The sequence below is a fragment of the Nakaseomyces bracarensis genome (assembly GCF_045282275.1).
Source record: "Nakaseomyces bracarensis strain CBM3 chromosome Unknown Scaff12_0, whole genome shotgun sequence".
Classification (NCBI taxonomy): domain Eukaryota; kingdom Fungi; phylum Ascomycota; class Saccharomycetes; order Saccharomycetales; family Saccharomycetaceae; genus Nakaseomyces; species Nakaseomyces bracarensis.
The window spans coordinates 599,150-610,704 of record NW_027263958.1 but is presented as its reverse complement, the minus strand read 5'-3'; the positions used below and the strand labels follow the sequence as shown (position 1 = coordinate 610,704).

The following is an 11,555-nucleotide window of genomic DNA, read 5'->3' as shown; positions in this document are numbered from 1 at the left end:
TCTTCACCTTTCTTGGATCCACAATGTTTTTAGTCAGATGATGTACGTTCTCGGTCTTTTCGTTGTTCTTCTTAGAAAAGCTATGAGGGGAGGGACAAACGACTAAGAAAGAAGAACGATTGGAGGGGGGGAAGAGCAAATCCTCCCTTTTTATTTCACTTATTCAGGGAAGGGGGGGGGACGGGAATGGGATGGGCGATGGGCGATGTGGCGATAGGGCCTAAATTAGAAAACAACAAGAAAAGAAAAAAAAAAAGGGAAGAAAAACGATGGGCGATAACCGGAAGAAGAACGATAACAGAACGAATGAAGAATTAAGAAAAAACGAAGAACAAAAAAGAATGAAGAATTAAGAAAGGGCGATGAATTGTGGTCCCTACGGAGGATGTGAAAAAGACGTGAGGTATGTAGGAGGGAGTGGCCGTTTCGGTACCTGGTGATCGAATACCGTTCGGAGAAAGAAAGAGAGAGAGAGATAGAGAGAAAGAATTATAAATTAGGGATTTTCTAATAAGGCAAATCCTTTCTTTAATAAAGAAGAATGACAAATGAATGTTCGAGAGAGAGAGAAAGAGAGAGAGGGAAGACTTATAACTAAAAGACACAGAACAATAGGTAGTGATTGACAATGATGGTGAGGGGGGGGCCTGGCAAAAAAATTTTTTTTCTTATTTGTTTTCTTGATGTGAATTACTAAAACGATTTGTTCTTTAAAGAAACAAATAAAATGAATGTTTTATCCCGAGATAAAAGAATCACTAAGGAAAACATAAAAAAGGAGTTAAATCTTTTTTTTTTCATGTAATGCCTGCAGATTGGGGGGTACATTGAGTGGGACATGCACAAGAAAGACTTTATTTCTTCCCCATTGTAAAAGATTGGAAAGTATACTTATCTAATAAAGTGGGACACACGCATTTCGCATAAAGTAAAAAATATAAAAATTAAAAGATAAATAAATATGAAATGCTAGCATTTTATCTTGATTTCTCTTATATAAAGAACAGAAGAAGAATTTTACTTAAGAAAAAAATAAAAACAAAAAACTCTATCTATATCTCTCATCAAAAGAAAGTATACGTTCTTTTAAGCAACAAACAAAAACAAGACTAAGCAACAAACAAAAACAAGCAAACAATACTTTTATTATCAATAACAAGCAAAAAGAGAATCTTATTGAATAAAGCCTTAAATTAAGAAAAGAAGAAGAAAAAAAACAATTTTTTTTTTTATTATTTTCTTTAATAACTCAAAAAGGCTTATTATAATGAAAAGGTTCTTAATATATATATTCTTTCTCACCCTGGTACTGGGTCAAACTATTTCAAGTGATGAGACGTTAACTGGTGATCAGAGTTTTACCGGATTAAACGTTAATAGTGGTATCACACTGGGGATAAATGGTGCTCAAGTATCGGTGGACAATGGTTTGGATGTTGAAGGTACCTTAGATTTTGAGGTTCCTTCAAGTAACACTGTCACTACTCCTTACTTTAACGTTACCTCAGGGTCTCTCACGGTAGGTACCAATGGTAATTTGAAAATTGTAAATAGTGGTACCGTTGTGCCTTCCTACAAGTTCAACGTCGATAATTTCATTAACAAAGGTACTATTACATTAAGTTCTGTGGCTCAGTATTTTAATAGTCAAATAAGTTTATCAGTTACGGCTTCAGGATCTTTCGTAAATGAGGGCACAATGACTCTTGATCATTTGCAATACTTTTCGTGGGGAAGCACCACATTTGTTAACAATAATCTTTTAAAACTCTCCAGTGGTACTCAGATTGCCATAGCAAGCAACAATTTCCAAGGTACAGGTACCATCGCGTTATCAGGTCAAGGGTTTCTGTGGTTCGACAACCCTGGTGTCTACAGTGTTGGTGACCAAACAATCGAATTTAACGATGGTGTGATATTTTTCAACAGTGAAAACGGTAATAAAGAAGTTAACCTCACCCTTCAAAATTTTGGTTCTAACAATGCCTTTTTAGGGTTCACTACTGCTATCGGCAGTGTCGATTACGACGATGTAGCTGGTATACTAATTGTAAAATCTGGGGGCAATACCTACAACTTAAACATCGGGACCAACTTTGACGCAGGTGCCTTCGCGCTCGGAGGGTCTTCTTTAATAGTATCTCCGGTGGACAATCTTCCCAAAACAGGATATTTACTTTATTACACAGGAACTACTATCCCACCATTGGCAAAGCCTTATACTACGTACGTAACCGACAAAGGCATTGAGCACGAGATCGTAGTGTCGTACATTTCGACAAAGGATGACCAAAAACATCCTATCACTTTGACCACAACTAGTACTGTGGTCCCACCACTCCCAAATATTTCCACCAGTATTGTAAGCGAAGATGGTGTTATTGAATATCTCGTGTACTCCTATTTCACCACCACCAATGATCAAGGTGGTGAATATACGACATCAACTACTGTGACGTATAGTCCTCCAGGAGTGACTACGATCGACACAGATAGTGACCATGAGCACTTCCACACAGTTGTGTCGTACTTCGTTACAGTCGACAGTGCTGGGGAGATCGTGACTGGCAGCACAGTTGTGAATGCGTCCACGTCGTACGATCCAGCCCCTTCAGCCACGACAGTGAAGATTGACCGTGGTGACGGAGTGACGGAATACGAGGTGATCAGCTACTGGCTCACGAGCAGTGACAATGGGGAAGTGTACACAGCCAGCAACAGCAGCGTGTACAGTCCTCCAGCCGTGACGACGATTGACACGGAGAGCGAGCACGAGCACTTCCACACAGTTGTGTCGTACTTCGTTACAGTCGACAGTGCTGGGGAGATCGTGACTGGCAGCACAGTTGTGAATGCGTCCACGTCGTACGATCCAGCCCCTTCAGCCACGACAGTGAAGATTGACCGTGGTGACGGAGTGACGGAATACGAGGTGATCAGCTACTGGCTCACAAGCAGTGACAATGGGGAAGTGTACACAGCCAGCAACAGCAGCGTGTACAGTCCTCCAGCCGTGACGACGATTGACACGGAGAGCGAGCACGAGCACTTCCACACAGTTGTGTCGTACTACGTCACGGTAGACAGTGCTGGGGAGATCGTGACTGGCAGCACGGTTGTGACTGCGTCCACGTCGTACGATCCAGCCCCTTCAGCCACGACAGTGAAGATTGACCGTGGTGACGGAGTGACGGAATACGAGGTGATCAGCTACTGGCTCACAAGCAGTGACAATGGGGAAGTGTACACAGCCAGCAACAGCAGCGTGTACAGTCCTCCAGCCGTGACGACGATTGACACGGAGAGCGAGCACGAGCACTTCCACACAGTTGTGTCGTACTTCGTTACAGTCGACAGTGCTGGGGAGATCGTGACTGGCAGCACAGTTGTGAATGCGTCCACGTCGTACGATCCAGCCCCTTCAGCCACGACAGTGAAGATTGATCTTGGGAACAACGTGACTGAGTATGAAGTGATTAGTTATTGGACATCTTCTGATAACAATGGAAAGTATTTTACTACTAGCAACAGCATAGTGTATAGCCCACCTAAAGGTATTACTAGTGCAACTACAAAATCAAATGCTTATATCGAAACCGATTATATCTCATACTTTATTACAACTAATAGTGAGGGAGAAATCATTACTGGAAGTTCAATTAGAAGCAGCAGATATACTATCAGTCAAAGCACCAGTAGCAGCGCTGTACAGTATACCAATCCTGTAAAATTCAGCAATGTTTGTTCGTTTTCATCAGCACTAACTGCTCAACGTACTTCAAACGGATTTAAAGTTACAACTGCTAGACTTGGTTTTTTTGTTCCATCGAATTCTTACAAAGAGTTATTGAACTACCCTGGTTCTTTCAACTTTCTAACTCAAACGGCTTTTACTACAACTCCCGCCTTTCGTATCAGTGGTCTTCTCGGCAACATTTTCGGTTTGACTGTTATACCTGCTAACCTTGTTGTAGAGTTTGCAGGTTATTTCGTTCCTACTGTTTCGGGTAATTACACTTTTGGTTTAACAGGTTCTGATGATGCAGCTATTATCTACTTTGCCAATGGTGCAACATTTAGTTGTGGTAATATTGACAACTGGCCAGCTCCATCAGAGTCTCAAATAACCGTTACAGACGCGGTTTACCCGAATAGGACCCTATACCTATTAAAAGATGTCGTTTATCCTATCAGAATTTCGTTCTACAACAGCGGTGGCGATGGTATTTTGAATGCCTGGTTCATTGATCCATCTGGTACAAAGCACACCGATTGGAAAGGATATGTCTGGCAATACCCTAGCTGTCCCACTTGTACTTACTCACCTCTTACTTCTTCAAACTTATACATTTCAACATGGGTGCAAAGCACGAAGTTAATTTCAACTTCGACAAGTACTTTTACCGGACTAGATGGCAATGCCTATCCAATTTACTATTATATCTATGATGTTCCTACTGTTACACCGTCATTAAGTATACCTCCTGTTATAACCACCACTTTGACTTATGACGACCACCTGGTGCAGGAGGTTATTTCTTACTATAGTACAACCGGTAGCGATGGTAGTCCAGTGACATCTTCTACAACAATTCCACAGCAGACCTACTTAATTATACCTCACGCTTACACTACAACAATTAATAAGGGAAAATGGATCGAGGAAGATTTAGTATCCTTTTATGCTACTATTGATTCCAACGGTCATAATGTTACAGGTTCAACGACAAGTACAATAACTTACATTATTGATCTACCCTCGGTTACTACACTGAATATCACGGAACCTTATAAGATAATCGAGGAGCAGATTTCGTACTACAGCACTACTGATAAGGATGGAAATCCAGATATTGGTTCCACATCCTCGACTATTACTGTGATACACTCAGGGGCTCCTAGTGCTAGCACTAATAAAGTAGATCTGGGAAATGAAATAACCGAATATATTGTAGTCAGCTATAGGACTACTGAAGATGAAAACGAGTTCTACACTGCTAATGAAACAAGAACTTATAGCCCTCCACCGGTGACAACTATTACAAACGACAATGGATACGAGCATGTAGAGAAGGTTGTCTCTTTTTTCATCACGGCAAATGATGCCGGTGAGATAATTACTGATAGCAAAATTATTTTAGCCAACACTTCATATGACTCAGCTCCACCGCCAACAACTTTGACGCTTGACTTAGGAAACGGTGTGACTGAATTCGAAGTGGTTAGTTACTGGATCACCACTGATGATAAGGGTGCTGCCTACACAACCAACAACCGTAGCTTGTACAGTCCTCCTGCTGTCATAACTACTGCCACAACGAACTATGATGAATCCTATATTGAAACAGATGTGGTATCATATTTCATAACAACAGATGAAAAAGGAAATATCATTACAGGGAGCTCAGTAATTGAAGGTAATAAATATAATATAACACAAAATAAAACCAGCGACTACACAACCGTTGTGACCAAGCCAGACGGCAGCGTCGAGACAGACTCTGTGCACTTCGTGAACACTACTGACAGCGAGGGCAAGCCAACAGTTGTTCCAGTGACCTCCAAGATCGAAGGTGCAGGCGAACAGACCAGCGACTACACTACAGTTGTGACCAAGCCAGACGGCAGCGTCGAGACAGACTCTGTGCACTTCGTGAACACTACTGACAGCGAGGGCAAGCCAACAGTTGTTCCAGTGACCTCCAAGATCGAAGGTGCAGGCGAACAGACCAGCGACTACACTACAGTTGTGACCAAGCCAGACGGCAGCGTCGAGACAGACTCTGTGCACTTCGTGAACACTACTGACAGCGAGGGCAAGCCAACAGTTGTTCCAGTGACCTCCAAGATCGAAGGTGCAGGCGAACAGACCAGCGACTACACTACAGTTGTGACCAAGCCAGACGGCAGCGTCGAGACAGACTCTGTGCACTTCGTGAACACTACTGACAGCGAGGGCAAGCCAACAGTTGTTCCAGTGACCTCCAAGATCGAAGGTGCAGGCGAACAGACCAGCGACTACACTACAGTTGTGACCAAGCCAGACGGCAGCGTCGAGACAGACTCTGTGCACTTCGTGAACACTACTGACAGCGAGGGCAAGCCAACAGTTGTTCCAGTGACCTCCAAGATCGAAGGTGCAGGCGAACAGACCAGCGACTACACTACAGTTGTGACCAAGCCAGACGGCAGCGTCGAGACAGACTCTGTGCACTTCGTGAACACTACTGACAGCGAGGGCAAGCCAACAGTTGTTCCAGTGACCTCCAAGATCGAAGGTGCAGGCGAACAGACCAGCGACTACACTACAGTTGTGACCAAGCCAGACGGCAGCGTCGAGACAGACTCTGTGCACTTCGTGAACACTACTGACAGCGAGGGCAAGCCAACAGTTGTTCCAGTGACCTCCAAGATCGAAGGTGCAGGCGAACAGACCAGCGACTACACTACAGTTGTGACCAAGCCAGACGGCAGCGTCGAGACAGACTCTGTGCACTTCGTGAACACTACTGACAGCGAGGGCAAGCCAACAGTTGTTCCAGTGACCTCCAAGATCGAAGGTGCAGGCGAACAGACCAGCGACTACACTACAGTTGTGACCAAGCCAGACGGCAGCGTCGAGACAGACTCTGTGCACTTCGTGAACACTACTGACAGCGAGGGCAAGCCAACAGTTGTTCCAGTGACCTCCAAGATCGAAGGTGCAGGCGAACAGACCAGCGACTACACTACAGTTGTGACCAAGCCAGACGGCAGCGTCGAGACAGACTCTGTGCACTTCGTGAACACTACTGACAGCGAGGGCAAGCCAACAGTTGTTCCAGTGACCTCCAAGATCGAAGGTGCAGGCGAACAGACCAGCGACTACACTACATTTGTGACCAAGCCAGACGGCAGCGTCGAGACAGACTCTGTGCACTTCGTGAACACTACTGACAGCGAGGGCAAGCCAACAGTTGTTCCAGTGACCTCCAAGATCGAAGGTGCAGGCGAACAGACCAGCGACTACACTACAGTTGTGACCAAGCCAGACGGCAGCGTCGAGACAGACTCTGTGCACTTCGTGAACACTACTGACAGCGAGGGCAAGCCAACAGTTGTTCCAGTGACCTCCAAGATCGAAGGTGCAGGCGAACAGACCAGCGACTACACTACAGTTGTGACCAAGCCAGACGGCAGCGTCGAGACAGACTCTGTGCACTTCGTGAACACTACTGACAGCGAGGGCAAGCCAACAGTTGTTCCAGTGACCTCCAAGATCGAAGGTGCAGGCGAACAGACCAGCGACTACACTACAGTTGTGACCAAGCCAGACGGCAGCGTCGAGACAGACTCTGTGCACTTCGTGAACACTACTGACAGCGAGGGCAAGCCAACAGTTGTTCCAGTGACCTCCAAGATCGAAGGTGCAGGCGAACAGACCAGCGACTACACTACAGTTGTGACCAAGCCAGACGGCAGCGTCGAGACAGACTCTGTGCACTTCGTGAACACTACTGACAGCGAGGGCAAGCCTACCATTATCCCAACTACTTCCACAATTTCTACATCTCCTCATGTCTTAAGCAAATCTACTACAACTACAATAGTAGACTTAGGTAATAACGTTACTGAATATGTTGTGATCAGCTATTGGATAAGCATGGACGATAATGGTGTATTCACTACTGACAGCAACAGTGTCGTATACAGTCCTCCACCTGTGACTACCACGGACACGACCAACTACGAGGAGGAATACTATGAGACAGATGTGATTTCGTACTTCATCACCACTGATGAACGGGGTGATATCATCACGTCTAGTGCAGTGGCACAGTACAGATTTATGATAGATGCTAATGCAGTTTACCTATCGTCTCAAATTACTCCAAGTAGTTCATCCAAGGCATCTGATATTCCATCTAGCGTTATCAGTTCCAACACTGCAGGGGCTTACAACAGCGACTACACCACCGTTATGACACACTCCGACGGCAGTGTTGAGACTGACTCTGTGCACTTCGTGAACACTACTGACAGCGAGGGCAAGCCAACAGTTGTTCCAGTGACCTCCAAGATCGAAGGTGCAGGCGAACAGACCAGCGACTACACTACAGTTGTGACCAAGCCAGACGGCAGCGTCGAGACAGACTCTGTGCACTTCGTGAACACTACTGACAGCGAGGGCAAGCCAACAGTTGTTCCAGTGACCTCCAAGATCGAAGGTGCAGGCGAACAGACCAGCGACTACACTACAGTTGTGACCAAGCCAGACGGCAGCGTCGAGACAGACTCTGTGCACTTCGTGAACACTACTGACAGCGAGGGCAAGCCAACTGTTGTTCCAGTGACCTCCAAGATCGAAGGTGCAGGCGAACAGACCAGCGACTACACTACAGTTGTGACCAAGCCAGACGGCAGCGTCGAGACAGACTCTGTGCACTTCGTGAACACTACTGACAGCGAGGGCAAGCCTACCATTATCCCAACTACTTCCACAATTTCTACATCTCCTCATGTCTTAAGCAAATCTACTACAACTACAATAGTAGACTTAGGTAATAACGTTACTGAATATGTTGTGATCAGCTATTGGATAAGCATGGACGATAATGGTGTATTCACTACTGACAGCAACAGTGTCGTATACAGTCCTCCACCTGTGACTACCACGGACACGACCAACTACGAGGAGGAATACTATGAGACAGATGTGATTTCGTACTTCATCACCACTGATGAACGGGGTGATATCATCACGTCTAGTGCAGTGGCACAGTACAGATTTATGATAGATGCTAATGCAGTTTACCTATCGTCTCAAATTACTCCAAGTAGTTCATCCAAGGCATCTGATATTCCATCTAGCGTTATCAGTTCCAACACTGCAGGGGCTTACAACAGCGACTACACCACCGTTATGACACACTCCGACGGCAGTGTTGAGACTGACTCTGTGCACTTCGTGAACACTACTGACAGCGAGGGTAAGCCAACTGTTGTTCCAGTGACCTCCAAGATCGCAAGTGCAAACTCTGGTGCAGGCTCCGGTGAAGACTACACTACTGTCATCACAAACCCAGACGGCAGTGTTGAGACTGCTGCCGTGAACCACATGACCGGCACTGACTCTAACGGCCAACCAACTACTATTCTCACTACATCTAAGATAGGTGTACACACTGATGCAGGCTCTGGTGGCAACACAGGTGCAGGCTCCAGTGAAGACTACACTACTGTCATCACAAACCCAGACGGCAGTGTTGAGACTGCTGCCGTGAACCACATGACCGGCACTGACTCCAACGGCCAACCAACTACTATTGTCACTACATCAAAGATAGGTGTACACCCTGGTGCAGGCTCCGGTGGCAATGGAAACACTGATGCAGGCTCCGGTGAAGACTACACTACTGTCATCACAAACCCAGACGGCAGTGTTGAGACTGCTGCCGTGAACCACATGACCGGCACTGACTCCAACGGCCATCCAACTACTATTGTCACTACATCAAAGATAGGTGTACACACTGGTGCAGGCTCCGGTGGCAATGGAAACACTGATGCAGGCTCCGGTGAAGACTACACTACTGTCATCACAAACCCAGACGGCAGTGTTGAGACTGCTGCCGTGAACCACATGACCGGCACTGACTCCAACGGCCAACCAACTACTATTGTCACTACATCAAAGATAGGTGTACACCCTGGTGCAGGCTCCGGTGGCAATGGAAACACTGATGCAGGCTCCGGTGAAGACTACACTACTGTCATCACAAACCCAGACGGCAGTGTTGAGACTGCTGCCGTGAACCACATGACCGGCACTGACTCTAACGGCCAACCAACTACTATTCTCACTACATCTAAGATAGGTGTACACACTGATGCAGGCTCTGGTGGCAACACAGGTGCAGGCTCCAGTGAAGACTACACTACTGTCATCACAAACCCAGACGGCAGTGTTGAGACTGCTGCCGTGAACCACATGACCGGCACTGGCGCCCAACCAACTGTTACATCCAATATAGGTAGTGCTGACTCCGTCTCCCGTGCAGCTTCAAGTGCGACAGTGAGTCCATCACAAGATTCTGAACCAAGACCAACAACAATGCTATCAGGTTCTGCACCTGTCAATTCAGATTCAAGAATTGAAAGTGCTACTGCAAGTCCAACTGCAAGCTCGAGTACACGTGCATCTGCAAGTGTATCTCAAGGATCTCAATCTACGGCGTCAGTTTCTGATAACTACACTGCGGCTGCTTCTAAGACGCAATTCAACTGGGCTGCGCTAATTGTGTTAGCCGTATTATTCATCTAGTAAATAAAAAATTATGTAAAAAGCGAGCATTCTATTGCTATTGTATAAAAAAAATTATTAAAAATAAAAAATAAAAAATAAAAAATAAAAAATAAAATAAAAAAAGAAAGAATAGAGATATCACGGGAATAAGAACGCTTCATTTCCGTCTCCGGGTAATTTTGCTTTAGGCTTTATCGTAGATATGTAATATATTTTAATGTTTAGGAAGTATTGTGCCGTTCAAAGACTGAACTTGTTTCCGCAAATCTAAATTAGGTAAAAAAAAAGAAAGAAAGAAGATGATGTAACGCGAATTTCGCATCATACCACATGGAGCACATCTGTTGATGCAAGTGTTGCAGGGCTTTTTTTTGTATTTTACCCAAAGAGAGAACGAAGTTGCCATATGACAAAAAGAAAGAAACAGTATTTCATTACGAAAATTACATAGATATTCTTGGGTATTTTTTTTTTTTTTTTTTTTTAAGGTGAAAAGAGACAAATGAAATTGGGTATACGAGGTTCTGTTAGTGAAATAGCATTATCTCTTCTCTTTCCGTGATTTGGTAGCCTCTCTCATGTCGCTCCCCTTTTTATTATAATTTCTTCACCTTTCTTGGATCCACAATGTTTTTAGTCAGATGATGTACGTTCTCGGTCTTTTCGTTGTTCTTCTTAGAAAAGCTATGAGGGGAGGGACAAACGACTAAGAAAGAAGAACGATTGGAGGGGGGGAAGAGCAAATCCTCCCTTTTTATTTCACTTATTCAGGGAAGGGGGGGACGGGAATGGGATGGGCGATGGGCGATGTGGCGATAGGGCCTAAATTAGAAAACAACAAGAAAAGAAAAAAAAAAAGGGAAGAAAAACGATGGGCGATAACCGGAAGAAGAACGATAACAGAACGAATGAAGAATTAAGAAAAAACGAAGAACAAAAAAGAATGAAGAATTAAGAAAGGGCGATGAATTGTGGTCCCTACGGAGGATGTGAAAAAGACGTGAGGTATGTAGGAGGGAGTGGCCGTTTCGGTACCTGGTGATCGAATACCGTTCGGAGAAAGAAAGAGAGAGAGAGATAGAGAGAAAGAATTATAAATTAGGGATTTTCTAATAAGGCAAATCCTTTCTTTAATAAAGAAGAATGACAAATGAATGTTCGAGAGAGAGAGAAAGAGAGAGAGGGAAGACTTATAACTAAAAGACACAGAACAATAGGTAGTGATTGACAATGATGGTGAGGGGGGGGGCCTGGCAAAAAAATTTTTTTT

The 11,555-nt window shown here is 44.9% G+C and overlaps 1 protein-coding gene across 1 annotated transcript; it reads left to right on the top strand.

Moving 5' to 3' along the window:
- Positions 1-1,267: 1,267 nt before the first annotated feature.
- RNJ42_03678 (uncharacterized protein) lies at positions 1,268-10,303 on the top strand (the record flags this gene model as incomplete). The annotated part of the gene is made up of 1 exon (XM_071053842.1): positions 1,268-10,303. One exon carries the CDS (start codon positions 1,268-1,270, stop codon positions 10,301-10,303), a length of 9,036 nt encoding a protein of 3,011 aa, XP_070910254.1.
- Positions 10,304-11,555: the final 1,252 nt, after the last annotated feature.